Genomic DNA, 18,748 nt, shown 5'->3' with positions numbered 1-18,748 from the left:
AAAGCACTTGTTGAAAAGTTAATGAAATTGGGTTCTCAGTAATTAGTCTATGCTCTTATTTGAGCCCTATAGACATTTACACTTACACACACACATACATATAAAGGAGTAGGATTCTGTCCTTACAGAAGATAAATTAATTATTTTTCATATAGAATTGCTGACGGTTTCGGTGCAGTACTTTGCTACCTACCTTAGCTCATATTAAAAATTCTACTGGCCAAGCAAGCAGGGGTCCTTTACAAACCTCAATTTGAATAATCAATGGCATTGTTCAGAAAGTTGGTTAGTCTATAGTTCCCTCTTCCAAACATTCCTGCACTCTGACCTTCACAAGGCAATGAATCAGAAGCATGTTACGTCAGATCATGATAAAAAAATGTTGGAACTCAAATAATCAGATTGTAGGAGAAATTCTGCATAGCAGCCATTTATCAGAAAATAGATCCCCTGACACAGTAGAGACTTTCAGTTCCACTGCATGGAATTTACTTAGTAATGGGAGTAGAAAGCAGCACTACAATGTGATTGACTTCAGTTTTCTTGATTGACTTCAGTTTTCTCCCTGAATGAAGCACTAGCATTGCCATCAGCCCCTGCTCACTTTTAGTCAGCAAGTCACCTCTACTAAGGGCAACAGCACACTGGCCATGTAACTACCACGAGATCATTCCCAAACAGTTCATCTAGCAAAAACATGGCACCTGAAGCCCCTCTATGCTTGAAGCCATTACTTTTTCACAACACAAGAAGGCTGCCATTTAACTGTAAAATTTTAAGGAGCAAGAAAGGGTACTGGCAAGACTATGTTTCCTTGGAACTTATATTTGACCTTGCTGAGCAGTGGAAAAACACAGTCTTTTACACAGATCAAATCAGTATGATTTGGAAGTTAATTATCACCTTGCTCTGGATCAAGACCAATAATAGAAGGTTTCCGTCCAATGCGAATACTGAACGATCTCCCTGCTGAGGTAGTGCTTTTGGGGTATGATACCTCCATGAGGTTAATATGGCAGTTGGTGGGGCAGAAATCCATGCTGTTGAGGGAATGAGGTTCCATAACGGCTTGTTTGAAGGCTGGGCTCACCTTTGTTTTCAATTCATCTGCAAACTGAGAGAAATAAAGTAGGTGTGTGCTACTGCACCTTCAAAAAAATTTGAAGCAATATAGACAATTCTTTTCCTCTTCCTGCCGCCTATTCCAGAAATCCAGGAATTCAGATTTCTGCTGCAGCTGGAATAACACATTTAAAAAAAAAAGCTCATAAAACAACAAAGGAAAGCAATTAGCTATACCTCCTAGCACTCTCTTTTCAAGCAGCTCAGGTAACTGCACAACAAAAGCACATACACTTTGTTTGTTTACAGCATGATACACTGTAGTTGCATTCATGTTAACTAAGACATGCATCAATCTGTTCTCGTATTTATTCATTAAACAGTGGAAACTAACCTGCAATAATATGTCTTAACCCACAGCTCTAACAAGCAGAAAGGAGTGATTTACAGACAAGGTATTTTAACTCAAAACTTGCAATTTCAGTAACTTGCAGAGCTGTTCTCATGCCTCCAGGATACCCACCTCAGAAACAGTTTGTATTCACTAATAAAGAATACTAAGACCCACTTAGCACAATGAAGTATTGTTTCAAGACTTCACCAATAACTAGTAGCGTTGTACCTCTTGGTAGGTCGTGAGCCTCCTGCTAATGCTTTCCAGCTTAGTGTCACAGATTTGCCGGAATTCATACTGGGGCATGGTGGCCACAGCACTGCTTAGGGATATGAGTCTTTCGCAGTTCCTCACGAAATTACTGTCCTCTGCGGCAAAGGCCTCTAAAATCTAAACAAAAAGACAGTATGTCTTGGTATGAGTATGGTATGAGTCCTGGCAGGGAGGGAAAATACAGTTTTCTTCCACTCAGTGAGAGGCAAAGCCCCATGGTTGAATAAAGCTGCTTCCAGAACAAGCTGCCTTTATTACTGCCTGAGAACCACTAATGCGTCTAATAGTCAGAATCATCTACCATTTCTCAAAAATGTTTAGGATCATGGAAGTGGATCAAAATATCCACTGTCCAAGTTACCTGCTCTAGCATGCTTCCATGAGACATAACAGTAACATTACTGGGATGCGAAAAAAATTCACTACTAGCTCATTTTTGTCAGAAATGACCAGGCCACTCAGCACTCTCTGCTGCTTTCCAGTAGCAGCAGTTCTTCTCAATTCCTGTAGCAACCCATCCAGCTTCTCAGGTGGGAAAAAGTTACTTTATTTTCTTGCAAGGTAAAGCAAATTCCTGCCTGAAAAGATTCACCTTAAATATCAGCAGAGTGTATGTTACCAGGCAGATAAAAGCAAGAATTCCACAGCTGAGGGCTCCCCTCCATCTGCCTCAACAGCTGAAGTCCTGGAAGCACTTGCTGATTACTCATACCAAACAAGCTATTGTAACTCATTCTAATGAATAAAACTCTAAGCAGGGCTGAGAAGACCAATGTCAACCTCAACTGAAGAGCCAAGCCCACAGAGGCCAATAATAAGCTATATTATTGGTTTCCCATTCTGTTTAGGCAAAAGCTGACCATGTATGGTTTTCCGTACCTTCGCAGTGAGAATGAAGCAACCTTTTGGTTCCACAATTTTCTCCAGGACAAAGGATTTGATTCCTGCACTGCTAACATATTCATATACCACCCCGTGCTCCAGGTGGGTGTTATCCACAGTCAGGCTGATAAGAGGGGTTTCTTCACCAATGACCACTGGAGAAATTACAGTCTGTGGAGTCTGGGCTGGAACCAAAGTAAGTCATTAGAGGTGTCTGGCAACACATGTGAACACAGGCCTGCCCAGGCAAGAGAAACCTGCTGAGAAGAATATTGAATGCAGAGACACAACCTTTGGCTCAAAGAATGTCTTGAACTATGTGATGCTGGAGACTGAGAGAATATTCTTAGAAAGACATTCGCTGTTGGCCATTAATGAAGACAGTGACAGAGTTTTAGATAATACACATGCTCCAATCCCCATTCTGATGTTCTTCCATGTACATGTGCACATATCCACACTCAGGTCACTACTTCTACTTCTGTTCACGGATCCTAGCAGAAGCTTATAAGAGAAGGGAAGTATGTTAATCTGAGTCCTGTTGTCTGCAGTAACTCTCTGGAAGACTGAGATGTCATGTAGGGATGTGGTGAGGAGAAAACATTTTTTACACAAAGCAGTTCTATTGTCACTAGAGACCAAATTCAAGTTCTAGTCAAATTGAGATTTACCAGGGAGTTGCTCACACACTTCTACCAGGGCGCTGCTCCAGCTGTTCCACTGCTGGAACACTCAGTGAGAGTGAAATTACCAGCATCACCAGACCTTGCATGGGATCCACACAGACGTGCATCTGTTCCTGGAGAAGTTGCCAATGGCATTCAGAGAGTCCAGGCTAAGTCCTTTGGAATAAATTTTGCTTGAGTAGTCTCCCTTAACATCTACTTTTCTGAATAAACCCTCAACATGAAAGTAGACCTTTCATGTTACAAGTATATTCTTGAGCTATACTTTCAAAAGTAGGAGGAAATTCACCCATACCTTTTCCTGAAACAGTGGCAACATGCCTTGAAGACTTGCTCCAGATCAAAGTAATTTAATATCCTAATCTCAAATCAAAAATAACAGAAAACACAGATTATTCTAGGTGGAGTTACTTGCAGACGTTCCCTCTCCATCAGCTACTGCTCATAAATGCAAGGTTTGCAGGGGCTACCAAAAGACTCTAAAAATGCTGAGTATCTTCATTCCCATAACTGGCTGTCTTGTAGAGAAGAAAGAGTCAAAGGTGGTGCACGATTTCTATGTGCATCTCAATTTTTTCTCCCCCTGAATAAATTGCAGCAAAGAAATATGCCCTCTGGCAGACCTCATTCAATTACAAAGCTTTGCTAAGACAAGAGATATTTTACAATAATAATTATACTTTTTATTTCTACTGTGGTTTTCTTCCTGAAAGCCCCTGAATTGTCCCTAGGTTTTCTTCCCCCATGAGAATCTTTACCTGATTCCTGTTGGCTGCTTTGAAGGGGTTCCAATTCTGCATGTCCTTCTAGTGCAGAGTTGACTCTGATGGAACCCAGGCGACTTCCATTTAAACATGCAGGGGATGCTGCTTGCTGAACTCTGTCCTCTTCAGCATCTTCATGTGTTCTGTACACCCACTGGTACAACCCCTTTCAAGAGATATAGCCTTCAGCTAGGACCTCAAAGTGCCCAATCTCCAAATAGTTGGACTACAGAGGTGAATCTAGCCATCAATTCTATGTCTTCTAAGTAAGCTGAAATATCAATATTACCCCAGTTTTTCTCTGAACTTCAGAGAACATAAAATTTAGATCAATAGCTGGGTAAACTTCCATGGTTAGTAACAGTTAATAATTTTCAGTACTGTATGCACAAAATGACTTTCATATTATTTGTAGGTGTTTTGCAACTATGGGAAAATGGAATTGGGTCCCCTCAGTGATAGCAGGACCCTGGCATAAAAGCAAATGAGTCAAAACAAATGTGTAGATGTTCTTTTTCTGAATATTTAGTGAGCGTAAAAACACAGGAATAGAGGAGGGCAGATGAAAGGCAGGAATTAATGTACTTCCTGTGAGGTTGTGTGTTCATACCAGTGATTCCTGTTGCCTGGTCCTATAGGCTGTGAAGTGCTCCAGAACTTCCTTGTAATTTCCATGTGTTGCATTATTCCCATTAACTTTCAAAATACACTGCCCTGGATGAAGGCCTACGGCTGCAGCCTCAGAACCTGAAAAATAACAGGAGAGAAGTTAAACAGAAATGCCATCTGTCTATGGATGAGAATACTGGAAAGTTTGCAAAAGTTTTCTGGTTAGAAAAAGTAAGAAGAGCTGGGTCAGTCCTGTCATGCCTGCATGTTTTCAGCAGTGCTGGCAAAACCAGCAATCTCCTAGGTCTAAATGTATTCACGCTAGAAATTGACATTTCTGTGGGAAATTGTTTGGGATTCTTATATGGTTCTCTTTTAGCCTTATGGTTACATAGCTGTGGTCTTGCTTAAGTACAAACTGTTGTATTTGTTCCAGCCTCTTGCACCTGGAAGACAGAACACTTGCATGTTACACAATTTGCTACACAAAAAGACTATGATGTCAAATGTAACTTGTCTTTTCCAGGCAAAATCCTGAAAAAGGACAATCTTCCTAGCTGCAACTTCCAACTTGCACTCCAAACAGTGAAAAAGTGGTTGTAGGTGCTGCTATAAATTGGTGTAATAAATGTGTGTCCCGGGGAATGCCATTTGTGGGGGCTGCCTAAGCTGACTGCACTCAGCTGGAGACACACATTTGTTCTGAAGGAAGGAACTGTCTAAAAGGTTGTATTTCCTGCATCTGCGTAACATGAAGGTTAAAGCTGTGCTTTGCTTGTAGCTCAGGTAAATATGTCAGGCACAGAAGTAGTAAATATCTCTGCCAAATTGTGTTTTCCCCTTTCATGAAGATCAAGGTGAGCCTTTTGCTTCTGTCTTATACTGGCAATTTGTAGCAATATATGCCTGTGTAAAGGGAGAAGCAGTCTCCAAGTCTTATGTCATACTTTGTGATGTCCAGATTGTGTTATGACTTGTCTACCAACCTGCTGATCCTACAGAACCTTCAGAACCCAGACCCAAATTGTGGATGACTACAGGTAAAAATACTGAGGAAGCCACAGACAGCATGACCCCTCAAATTTTTCTCAACCATCTCAGTTTTATGGGTTTTTTTTTCCCTGTGGGTGTTAAGCTTTACCTAAGCAGTCTCAGAAGAAACAAGAGAAGGGTCACTAAGCAAGTCCATTTCTAGCTTGCAAGAGCTAAAGTGATAATGCCTTCTAAAGAGTCCACAGTACTGTGCATTGCAGCGTTCAAGTTTCTTCCACTGTGGAAGTAAATTATTCCTTGTATTGTCTTGATGGGATTAGAGACCCAACACTCAGTTCATAAGAATAATACCATTTGTCTTAGAATCTATTTAGGTGACAAGCAGTTTGAAGCAGGAAATCTGTTCTATGGTTATGTGAGTGTGATTCTTGTCTGTCAGAGGTTCTTGTCACTAAGGTCACTAAATGTATCAGAATTTGTACAGAACAAGCTAGACAATGAAACCTGGATCTGTCTTAGTTGAAAAGTATATATATATATATATATATATATATATATACACATACACACATACACACACTTTATATACACGTCTATCTCTTCAGCTGTACTTCCAACTTAAGTGTACCACAGAGCTTCTACTTACCTCTTCCTACTGCGTGAACGTATGGTGGTGCTGCTCCCCGGATCTGAAAGCAAAGCGCTTCAGGACAATCTGGGATTTTAATAATCCTGAAGATAAATAATGGAGAAGAGAAAGCATGGTTTTCACTTAGGCTGCCAGAGTTCTGGGCAGGTCTTAACAGCATCCTTCCTTAGCATTCACAACTGGGTTTGGATGAAAGCAACCATCCATGGTGTTTACAAATAAATAACAAATATACAGACCTGAAGAAATATACTCCATCTTCAATCTCCAAGGCAGATGGGAGATTCTATTTGTTAATTAAAATTTGGTACTTCTTAATTTATTACATCTTTAAGTGAAAAAACATTTGACAGAAACTTTCTAAGGCATTTATATTCACTTCCATTTCTGTGCAAACTTCAGTGCAGCTGTGCTGATCTATACCAACAGAGGATTTTTTCCCACTAAAAAATTTTAAAAAGCCAAAACAGACTGGACAAGACATTCTGGACTAGAATTCAGCAACAAACCTTCACTGAGACTTTCAGTTCTATGGATTACAGAATCTAACAATACACAAGACACTAATAGGGCCAACTCTCATAATAAGAAGCAATAGTAGACTGAAAAACTGTAAGGGCTGATATTATTAGTCTCATCCAAAAATAAGCCAAGTTTCAATGAGTGGAAATTGTTTTCCCATGCACATAATAGAGTATGAGAAGCTTCACACCTGTGAAAGAATGACAATCCTTGCAACTAAATTTTGTTTGTAGACAAGGAAACCAAAAGTTATCTGTAATATAAAGAGAACACATGCCAACCTCTCCTAGCAGCCCAAGGGTCATCACTGAAAACAAGCCATGACTCTTGTACCTCTCATTTCTGTCATGCTTTCCTATTGAGTGGCTTCTGCACAGCAAAGTGTTTACACAGGTTTCACTACAACTGTAGAAATACTACTTAGTAACTGACATTTCTCAATAATCTTTTCTCTCTGCCCATCTTGGCACTTACTCCTTTGCTTTGGTGGCTACCAGAAGCCTAAGTGGCCTTCGTGAGCAGAAGGACTGGGATAAGATGGTTTCCACTTCAGCAAACGGGCGTAGGAATACTAAATCTTCATTGATGGAATATATCTTTCTTCCTGCTTGCAGGCCAGCCATCTGCAAAGGGAACAAACACCACAGAGCACTTTGGATCACTAGCAGCAACTCCGAAAGGTCCAGCTTCAACGTTCAACTGTTCCCTACTTACGGACATTTCTCGGATTACTTTCACATGGAATACCCTATAAGTAGTGTTGGTTCATCAAGTCATTTGTCACTCCCTGTTAAAGTTTTCTGCACTTACAGAAAACAAAGATATTTCGCCAGTATCTTTAGAAATATGCCACTTCTACAGATGTGTCTTAGTTTGCAATGGATAAATCTTACTACTTTTCTTCTACAGATTTTAAAGGGACTATTAAAATAGGAGACTACAAAAAAAAAGGGGTGGGGGGACACAACTGAAAGCTAGGGCCCCATGACAGAGTGGCTGTGATAACCAGTGAGACGCAGAAGTGTGACTTCCCAAACCCTGGGCACAGGAGCTGTGGACAGTTTTCAGCCATCAGCCTTGCAAAACCAACCTATAGCCAGTCAGTAAATGTAACCTGGTTTGAAGTGGTGATGAGAACTGTCTCTGCTTTAAGTGAAGTACTAGCTCTTCATTAGCTTAAAAAGCCATTAGATTCAATCAGGAATACTGAAATAATTTCATTCTAACACAACTTCAGTTCAAAATTCCTTCCCATGTGACATTTTCAACTTGCTAAAACCAATCTGTCCACTTCAGCTATTTCCACAAAGCAAGTAATCTAGGAGTTATTTGTAGTCCAAAGGCGTAACCAACAAATTTTAATGCTGACATCCAAAAATTCTGTAATAGTTAATTAAAAGTTAATTAATTGTTAATTAAAAGTCCAGGAATTTTAATTAGAAGCTCTGTCTTGTATGCCACTGTGAAACCCTTGACAAGTCATTTAGTCCTCTCTTATCTTCAGCAGTGTATCTGTGCCTTATTTTGGTAAATGGAAGATCACACTGTGTGATCCACATAAGAATTCTGTAGGGCTACATGAGTGATTAAGAAATACTCAGATCCTAAGACATTTGGGCCATCTATGTGCTTCAAAGAAACGAAGCAAATACATTCTGTAGAACTCCTAAAAAATACCATAAAGAGAAATGACTGCACGCTTTTTAAAGGTAAAACCACGTATCTATAAATACAGCTTTCATTCAAACAAACCTGTTTCCCCATTAAACATCTTTGCTATCCCAAAAGAGTGTTACTTTCCCTCCCTCCTTAAATGAAAGTTGCTAAGGAACCTGAAGTAAGCTATCATCACACAGATACTGCTCTCATCCTATCACTTACCAATAATTCAAGTCCCCCAGTAATGCCAAAACACTTATCAATTTACAGAAACAGCTTATTACCGGGAGTTGTAGAAGACAGCCATCTTCTATTAGCTGCCTTTAAAGGAAACAGATTTTAAAAGGATGGTTTGTAACATTTCTAAGTATTGAAACATTCTTAGATACCAAAATATGAATGTGAGGTCCCACCTCGGCAGAAGACTCTCGTCGAACTGACTTCACCACAACTGCTTTGTTCTTTTCTTCTATGTCGAATCCATAGTCATCTTCTTCTGGTAAAATCTTAAACAGAGCACAATATTTACACATATTTATGCTTCATAAATATGGAGTTCACAGAAAAGGTGAAGACTGGAGATGAGAAATTAGACTTTGCATTGCAAGCCACAACTGATCTGCACTTCTGTCTTAAGATGGAAAAGGACTACCAGATCATTTGGTCTGATTGCCTACAAAACACGAGCCATAAAATTTAATCTTAGTTATTACTGCATAGATCCCTTAATATATAACAAAGCAGATTTTCCAGAATTACTCAGGTATGATCTGCAGTCTTCAAGAAGTGAAGAATCTATTCCCACCCTTGAGAGTTTTTTCCAATGGTTAATCAACTCCTCTTTTAGAACCTGCATTTGATTTTAACACCTAGCCCTTCATCCTTCAATAGATCTTTCACTTTTGGATTACAGAATTCATCATTATTCAGTATTTTCCATTAGTGAATGCACTACAGATTGAGTGTAGTCATTTGTTTCTTTTTTTTGATTGAGGGTGACGGATACACTTCAGAACTACAACAACAGCATTCATATGGCTTAGAGAATGATGCCCTGAAATACCTGTGTTAATATCTCCCTTACACTCTTGCAAGGGCTTCTTGGGAATAGAAAGGGTTTGAGCTGTGCACTGGAAACAGGCGGCAACTTCCATGCACTTGCACCTGTGTGAACTGTAGATCCAAAACTCCCAATACAGCAGGATGGTCACAAGCTCCAGAAAGGGGCCTGCATTTTAAGGATTTCCCGTGCTCCTAGAGTAAGTTATGCAGTCTGCCTAACTAAAAAGTCAGAGATATAGAAGTTGGATATATACAGCAAAGCAGACAAGAATTAGTAGCATTTATGCAGTGAAGAAAAACCTAGCTAAACATGCAACTGCCCATTTTAATTCTACTCTCTCATTATTCTCCTCTATTATAAAACAAACCATTTTAGCAGAAACATCAAAGTTTACACATTCACATATTTCTTACCAGAAGATTCTTTCCCAGGATGTTTTCCACGAGCTTGAAGTCATTACGTAATTGTTTGCTCTTGGAACTGGTGCCCTCCATCTCCTCATCAGCATAAAAGCGGAAATATAAGGATTCATCCTTAAATTCACTTTTCTCTAGGACTGGAAATTATGTATATGAAATACATACATGCATTTACATGGAGAAAAAAAAGAGAGAAACAGAGGAGAAAGTTAAAGGAAATTCTAAACATTTCCCCCATCTTTACAGAACACAGACCTGATGCATCGCTATGAGTCAGTTCCTCAGCTCTGTATTTTTAAGCTAATTCTGTGTTTTAGGACAAGAATTTTCCTCACAGTGCATAGTAGCTCATGACATGATGTAACCTCCCTGGCATGCAGAATTTATATAAAATGCAAAAGATCTTCTTGGAAGGAAGATGCTACTCAAAGCCTCATGCTCCTTTCCCACATCAAAATGAATATTAAAAAACTATAAAAGGAGCAAATACGGGTAAAGGGGCGGTTGAAAAGGATATAAGGTGTCCACATAGACTAAGGCTCAACTTTAAAAATATAATTGAGAGGGAAATGAGATCTACAAAATTCTAGAAGGCATGAAAATATTCTTTACCAGTTTTTCAAATATGAGACCTGGGGCCTTCAAATAAAAACAGCAAGTGATGAGCAACTTCTACATTCCACATGTACTTATGCAAAGGTCTTCCTTGACAAAGAACGTAATAAATGCCACAAGTTTGCATGGGCTCAGAACAGACCAAATTCTTTAAGAAAGACCCCAACTATTGTTACATTAACTACTATGGAAGGTCTCCATTAATTATTTACAATAACCTGCTCTCAGAAACACTATTCAAAATACAGTGAGCAAATGTTATCTATGACTAAAACTGAATGTTTCATTTGACAAACTATGTTTACTCTTAGGACTTATATGTTCTATTTCATACTGATACAGATGTGATTTGTTTACTTTCCCTGTTTGAGGATGGATGATGTCTAACTTGTCTAATTTGGCACTTCAGATTTAGATACCTCAGCACTGAGGACTGAGGCAAGAACTAGGCAATTTTACCTAACAGCTGATATTTTTTGGTGATATTTCAGGACAGCACTTGGCTTGTGCATTGATCACATGGCTCTGGAAGAGATGCAGTGGAAAAACATGCTCCTTCTAGCTTGTCTAATTCCTTCAGTGCTTCCCATAACTATCAGCAAATGGCTAACCTTGGGAAGGCAACAGGTTTAGCCATGTACTAGACTGAGGACTGTGTTCTAGAAGCACCTGCAGGAATGCCTGCAAATTGCGGGACACAGCCTAGAATAGCTAATCTGACCCAAGTAAGAGCTCACTTCATTTGCTGGAGAAAGCAAAATTGATGCACTACCATGATGCATGAAGCCATTATTGCAGAGTCCCACACCCAGTGCGACAGCTTCCTCCCGAGTCTGACAGTCTCCCTAGAAACAAGAGAATAACATTACACCTCAGACCATTTTCTAAGACAAATTATTCCCCCTTCCCCACCACATAGCTTGCAGCTCTGAAATTAGCAGGATGCTCTGTGTAGGGAACAAGAGCAAGCCATTAAAACAGGTATTCCATTGCCCAAACACTTTTCATTCCTCCAGACAGCATCTCTCCCTCCTACAGGAGCCAGGGGATCAAGGAACAGCACTGGGGAAAGATACCATATTATCTCAATGTAAAGACATTTTATTTGAAATCAGAGTGTTGGACTTCAGGACTCACTAGTCACAGACAACAAAACTCCTCCTTTGAAGTTGAGAGATCCTATCCATATTCAGCTCAGGGGAGAAAAAGCTAAGTATGTGAACTCCAAAGGTCAGACAGGTTAAAACTACAGTGGCACTTTCCTTACACAGCAGATTACAAAGGCTTCTGCTTCTCACTACCTGAAGCCTTGAGTGTAGTCATTCAAAACAGCTACCAAAGGTGACTTGCAAATTTGCAGACTTGCCTGAAATGGCAGCCTTCAACTTTATATCTACAAGTCAGTTAAATACAAGAAATGCCTAGTTTTCTCAATATATCTGCTAATTTGCAGCCACAAGTGAAGACTTTACAAACATGGCTGTACTTTTTAGGCAGACAAGTAAGTTTTAAATAGTGCCACTAAACATCAGAAGGCACTACTGGTCTTACAAAGATTGTTAACATTGGTCCCTTGATGCAAGATGAGCAAAGCAACACAGGGGAACCTGGTGTCTGCTGTCTCAGTGACAGCAGCTGCTCAGCTCCTTCCAGCAGGGAGGGCACCTGCTGCTTTGGCAACAGGAGCAAATTCAGTATATTACTTTCAGTCCTATTTAACAAGAAGCTGTATCCTACACAAGTATTACACCTTTTCTCCCCTCCATCTGAAGAACTAGATACCCGAAAGCTCTCACAGCAGGGTAGTGTACCGACTTTGTTTTAAGCAAAAACAAAGTGTTTCAAGCACCCTCTGATCTTGCCAGCAGAACATCAGTCCGACTTCAAATGCTGCTAAGGAGAGCAGTAGTTATTTGTCAAGCAAATGCTGGCAAAGCCCATCACTATGGTGTACCAGCATTATTAAAAGACAGGATAGAACAGAATCAGCTCTGACCAATCCACAGCACGGCTAGCTTTTGTTAAAGAGGCTGAGAGCAGAAAAGATACAACACTTACAAATTAAGAACTAAATACTGTTGTCTTGGTAGAAAAGACAGTTCTGAAAGAATTGCATGACCATGTAATCACACAAGGAAAGCCAAGAAAATAGCTTTAAGAAACCAAAACTTTAACTTTTACTATGAACTAATTTCAAGTCTTCACAAGTCTCTCATTTTCAACATCCTGTCATGAGACAATGCTCAACACTCACATTGTGTTATTTTATGGGATGAATGGACAGTTTATTTTACAGAGACTGGGATTAAAAAATCCCAATTTATTCTTTCAACTGTATATAAACTGGAGGAGAAATGCCTTCTAATATTACCATCTTAAACCTTTAGCAGTCTATGTTTGTTCTAGGCAACAAAATCTTTGCATAGGAAGGGTCTAAACTAGACTTGGCTATTCCTATGATGTTAACTTGGCCTAAAAACATTCCCCTAGCAAAACAGCATTCTCTAATTAGAAAATATAGCTTTAATTCTTTCAGCTCACTAAGTACTTCTAAATGTAATGTGGGTATTTGTCCAAATACAATAAAGGCAGTAATGAAAATCTCCAGAAAACAGAGCAATTTACAATGACCAATCTTGATAAAATGTGTCTCAACCTTTTCATACAGAAACTAGATGTGAAACTTGATACACTAGTTGTGACATGCTAACTTTGGTTTATTCCATACAGTCTCTCCATTTGAGTAATCAGAATTACAGAAACAGTTTACAGTCAGTACCACAGTGAAGAAGCACGTCCAGAGCACATTACTCTTACTCTTATTACTACTGCCACCATTACAATTATTATTACTGCTGTCTAGTTTTGGTAATGATGTGATGTCTAAAGCCCTAATCATGGTGGCTGGTTGCTCTGGGATGTGTAAACCAGCAATTAAGATGGTCTCAGACCAAGACTGTTTACAGCTCCCTGGGAGGAGGAATGAAAGCAGATGCACACAGGTAAGAGCAGCAACCAAACTACTTTGAAATTTTCCACCGATAAATTGAAAAAGTAAAAAGTTTTAGGATTATGAAATGCTTCTTAGCATAGAGAGTATCTTAAACTTTTCTTACCTGTGCAATAAGCCAGTCCACTAGTTTACTTGCAGGGATTACTGATTTGTATGTCTTTAGGTGGTAGTCACGGTCTCTAATTAAGAAAGAGAATTCAGGGAAAATCAGGACAAAAAGGTACACATTTCTTTTACACTCTAAACCTATATATACTATTGTGACCTACTACTAATAAGCAGCCATCTTTTCTCTGTAGGAAGTTTTAAATTTCTCTATCAGCTTGAATTAGGAAGATACTTCTGGTCAACACAAAGCAGTGTTAATCAAAATTTCCCTAGATGTTGTTTTGAGCCATCTTCAGGGAGCTCACGTTCCTGCCAGAGGCAACCAGAAGATTGTTTTCACAGATGTCCTAAGCTGCTGCTGTAACTCAGGTTAGAATACTGCCACCAGCAGGCCCACTAAAAATCACACTTTTCTGGCTGGAAATCATCCAATATCCATTGATGTCCAGCTTATATCTTTTGGCTCAGTACCAGCTGCATTTACAAGCTTCAGTAATACTTTTCTAGCATTTACCTATTAATATATTCATAGACAGAGACCCTACACCTTCCCTCTGTGCCTCCCTTTTGCGAGGCTCATGGAATTAGGCAGCTCTTAGTCTATTTTAACAAGAGAGATTTTCCACACTTGTTCAGATTTCACTTCCTTTAGTAAAATAACATGTAATAGCCAGACACAAAAATAATATGCAGTATCCTCTAATGGAATTAGATAATTTCAGTCATTGTAAATAAGAAGGGTTGTGCTTAGTTCTTGTAACACAACCGGCACCAGCTCACACCTGGCCCTTGCAGAGAGCAGCACTGTTCCTTCAAGAAGAAAAAGGAACCCTATTTGTAACTTGATGCTTTTTGCAGTTTTCTTCCATTTCTCTTCTCAAAGACATGGAGGTAATTGATGGTTTTAGCCTTTAGTGAAATATTTCTAAAGAATTTTGATACAAATACAAGAGGCAGATGTGGCTCAGGACATCAGGCTCTAACACCTTTCACCTCCAAGGTCACTGGACTTAATCCAGTTTGGAAGATCATAAAAGCAATTTTAAGGCTGTTTACTGGCCCATGTGAAATAAGTTTCACGGTCTTGATCCAGTTCCTAGGTCCACATCACAAAAGCCATTACCACAATTAATTTGCATTAATTGGCTCCCTCTCATTGAGAGTCTCAGTAGAGAGGCCAAATGCTGAATGGGTGTGAAGAATTAATTCCTCTCTCATCCTTGGGGTGGTCCTTGTATTTGAAGCTTGAGCTCAATTGCATGACTGTAGAAGGAAGCACAGCAACTGGGGCTGTTTTACAGTCCGGATGGATCCATGAGGCAAGCCAAGACAAGACTTTATTCTTCAGTTCTGTCAAACCAGCCTCTTTCATTAGATCCACACTATCTGAATCTGCCTTTTTCCTAAAAATTGAATATCCAAACATCACCTAAAACCTGTGCTACCCAAACCTGTTCCTTTTACTAATCATTTACAGATATAAATATGTTGTGACTGGCTGTTGTAAATAAATGCAGCAGAAATGTTTGGGTGTTTGCAGAATGCAGAGTGTGAGAAATTAGAAAGAAAAGTGAGACTTTGAGAGCTTGGGAAAAAACCAACAAAACATGACAGCATTTCCAGTAATGTGTCCTCAGAAAAAAGCTTTCCTCATAGTGCTTACACACAGTTTTCAACTTGTCTCCCAGTAATGCGCTAAACACAGCACAAATCTGTAGGAGTTTTCTGGGCAGATTTCCCCTCTCACACTCCCATCTTGAGAAAATGTACTTTTGAAATGTCAGCACAATAAAGGAAAACATTAAAATATTGAGTAGGGAGTTCCAGACGAGAAGTAACTCTCAAAACTTTCCTAGAGATGCTGACAGTTTTGATAAGCTGCCATCAATCTTGGTCCAAGGCCCAGTCTTTCCCTACTTGTAGGTCAGTGCTGGTCAGAATCAATCAGTTCACTCTCTTTTCTCCCTATTTCAATCTACCCTGAACAGGAGCAGAACATGAAACACAGAACGTCATCCAGAACCATGAACTTCAGGTGAATAGTCAAATATAGAGGTGGGAACCATTGAAATTTTGGCAGAACCTTGCTGCCTCAAGAAACAAGAGGAACCGAATATTCTTCACAGGGTCTAGCCAGCAATGCACTGACATATTCTCCATCAAATACATAAGTGGGAATAAGTTCTCTCACCTCACAACTTCCCAGAAGTACCTCAGAGATACATTCAGAATTTTCAAAATGTTTTACTTCTAATACTTCAATTCCCAAAGTAGCATGATTTGTTTCCAGTGGTGTACCTCATCTCAAACTGACAGGGTGTAAAGATTTTACTTGAGGAAAAATATAAAGGCAAAGACTACTAGAAACTCTAAGGCTCCCAAGGAATAAAACTAAGTAGAATTGTATCTCAAGGTTGCCAACAAAACAGTTTTGAATTCGTGATTCCTCTAGATCCCTGTGGCACATATACCTGCTACTCCAAGCAGCTTTGCCAATTTTCTAGAAGGAAGGTTGCACCAGAAAAGGCACCATGAGTGAAGGGATCAGCAGTCCTAAGATGCCAGATAAAGCAGTGATCCAAAGGCACAGCACAAAGAAATGGCAAGGAACTTGGCAAAAGCTATCTTCCTTAGGCTAAGGTGAGGCTTGTCAGAGGCAAAAAGTCTCGATAAGAAGACAAAACAATGACAGCCTGAGAGATTAGGTTTTCTAACATGGCTATAAAAAGAAGGAATAAGAAAGAGAAAGGCAGGAAGAAAAGCCTAAACATATTGAGAATTAAGACCATTCAGAAGGATCCTAAAACTTTGGAGAGTATGGTACCTTTCATTGATTATACACAGTTTGTGTTCACAATGTCACTAGCACAAATCAATCCTGATATGAGAAGCTATCCTAATAGCTTCTCCAGCTGGGAAGCTATCACAAAAACAGCACATTGACAAAACACCACAAGACGGGCCTGTAGGAGTTATTTTGGCCTTGTTGATTCCCTAAAGCATTAGAGTAGGTCCACTTCAGTTTGTGGGTATCCTGAGGGCAGGGACATTTTTTGAGCTTCACATCCCATCATTTCCACTCTGCATACAACTTGCCATCTTCAGGGGTGAAATGTGTACATGCAAATACACATGTGCATCTACAGAATCATTTTGTCTGCCACTGGCAGCATCATGCTTTCCTGCTCTCTCCACACCTTTTGGGCCAAGTGAAATCTGTGCCATTGTAGAACAGTTATTCTGGGAAAAAATCCAGAGTTCTAATGATGCAAATTTATGACTTATAAAAAGTGTAACTATCACTGCAGCTCCTTTTAGCATGACAGTGGTATCTCTCAGGGAAAATTCAGTTGTACAAGTCATGGACAAGAAGTCAGTTTTGTTGAATTTGGGATTCCAGCCATCTCCACTAGATTTTTTTTCTTTTTCATCAGTTTTTTATTTGCAAAAAATTAAGTTCTTCTAAGTGAAAATGCCTAATCTTCCATGCAGTTGTAGAGCAGCTAGAGAGTTCAGGGTGGTTTCCATTATAGGCCAGAAATGTTCATCTGATGTCACAGTAAGGTAAACAACATCTGAAAATCACCTCCTGGGCTCTGGCTCCTAGCACTTGCAGACTACCTCAGCTCTTCAGCAGTTATTTATACAGAGCCAAGTTCTTAAGATTACACACAAAATTTTCCGGGTTTCTTTCAAATTACAGCTTCAGCTCTTATTCTGCTTCAGACTGGCTTTTGCTTGTTTAGGGTGCTCTAAATGACAGAATCCTAGCACTACACTAGAATCTGTTTACATCACTTCAGCTTCTGTTGACATTTTCTATAACCCAAATAATACAATAACTACAATCCCCACCACATGGGGCACCACATCTGCCCTGAATCAGAGCCACTGTAACCATACCCAGCTGCTCACTCTCCCTGAATCCCCAGTTCCAACATCCTCTAGCAGCAGCATTGCAACTACAGATCTAAGCTGTGGAGATGCAAGGGCAGTAGAAGAGCCAAGAAAATCCAGAAAATTATTGCTTATAGTAAGAAACAATAAAGATTTCAATAGTAAGGTCATCTTTTTAACAAAGCCAGAAAATAAATACAAAGGGATCAGGAAGGGGAGCTTACTTGACCACTGGAGTATACAGGCAGTGTAGTCGGCAGTACAGCCTCACCCCCTGAAGAATGGAAGATGCAGAGTGTTAGCAGCTTTTTCCTTTTCAAGGAAACACTGACTAGCTAATGCTAACAAAACCTAGACACTGATGTCTCAGCTGGAAGTTCTTATTTATTAATACTGATATTCAAAACAGTTCCTTTAGCCTCTCTGTCAAACATTCTTTCTTCTTTCCTGGTGGCTTTCAACAGCCAGAAATCTGTTTTTACCTCTAATCACCTCCATGACAACATTTTCTCCATTAATCCTTCCCCACAATTAACCCATTAACCAATGTCCATAAGAAAAAAATCAAATTTATTAAAAGGTATGTGGACAAATATGGCATCAACAGAACTCATCTGACAAACAGCTATTAGGAACAGTTAAATATTGATCTCTTCTATCCACCTGAACCATAATGCCCAGATCTGCAGCAGACATGTTACCACCTACTGTTTTAAAACCTTTTGTTACTCTACTGGGATTGCAATCAGCAGTCTTGGATGCAGTCACAACTGTATTGGTGTTCATTGCTAAACTCTGCTTCCTCTCCCTAATGTGAATGCCTCCTCTGGCATTAGGATGGACAGCTCAGTACAACACAGATCAACAGCAATGGCAATCTCCTACACAGCAGGTCAATGACATTCAGAGGGAGAGCAAAATTCTTGATGCAAATCACAAGATTCCAACTAAGAATGATAATGCAAACCTTGGACACAATGTCTTCCAATTCACTTCTGGGCTTGTATGTTCCATCGTCATAGCGAAATCTGTACATCACCTGTTCATTCTTAAACTGGTGCTTATCTGAAACTAAAACATCAGCATGATAATTTAAATTGTCTTTTGTCCCCACCATATTCTTTATAGGCCAGTTGGTAA

The 18,748-nt window shown here is 39.6% G+C and overlaps 1 protein-coding gene across 3 annotated transcripts in view; it reads right to left on the bottom strand.

Annotated features, from left to right (window-relative positions):
* The window catches only part of PREX1 (phosphatidylinositol-3,4,5-trisphosphate dependent Rac exchange factor 1), a 115,695-nt gene that overhangs the window by 18,735 nt on the left and 78,212 nt on the right, over positions 1–18,748 (bottom strand). For all 3 annotated transcript variants that reach the window (XM_059862461.1, XM_059862459.1, XM_059862460.1), the window contains exons 12-24: positions 18,576–18,679; positions 17,833–17,882; positions 13,707–13,782; positions 11,363–11,435; positions 9,970–10,112; positions 8,907–8,999; positions 7,309–7,457; positions 6,310–6,395; positions 4,672–4,808; positions 4,056–4,227; positions 2,609–2,796; positions 1,685–1,846; positions 904–1,114 (exon numbers count right to left, since the gene is read on the bottom strand). In XM_059862461.1, the coding sequence (XP_059718444.1) occupies positions 904–1,114; positions 1,685–1,846; positions 2,609–2,796; positions 4,056–4,227; positions 4,672–4,808; positions 6,310–6,395; positions 7,309–7,457; positions 8,907–8,999; positions 9,970–10,112; positions 11,363–11,435; positions 13,707–13,782; positions 17,833–17,882; positions 18,576–18,679 (1,644 nt within the window). The remainder of the gene's footprint in view (positions 1–903; positions 1,115–1,684; positions 1,847–2,608; positions 2,797–4,055; positions 4,228–4,671; positions 4,809–6,309; positions 6,396–7,308; positions 7,458–8,906; positions 9,000–9,969; positions 10,113–11,362; positions 11,436–13,706; positions 13,783–17,832; positions 17,883–18,575; positions 18,680–18,748) is intronic.

The sequence above is a fragment of the Haemorhous mexicanus genome, chromosome 18 (assembly GCF_027477595.1).
Source record: "Haemorhous mexicanus isolate bHaeMex1 chromosome 18, bHaeMex1.pri, whole genome shotgun sequence".
Lineage (NCBI taxonomy): Eukaryota > Metazoa > Chordata > Aves > Passeriformes > Fringillidae > Haemorhous > Haemorhous mexicanus.
The sequence above is the reverse complement of the archived record's forward strand: the minus strand, read 5'-3'. Positions and strand labels throughout refer to the sequence as shown.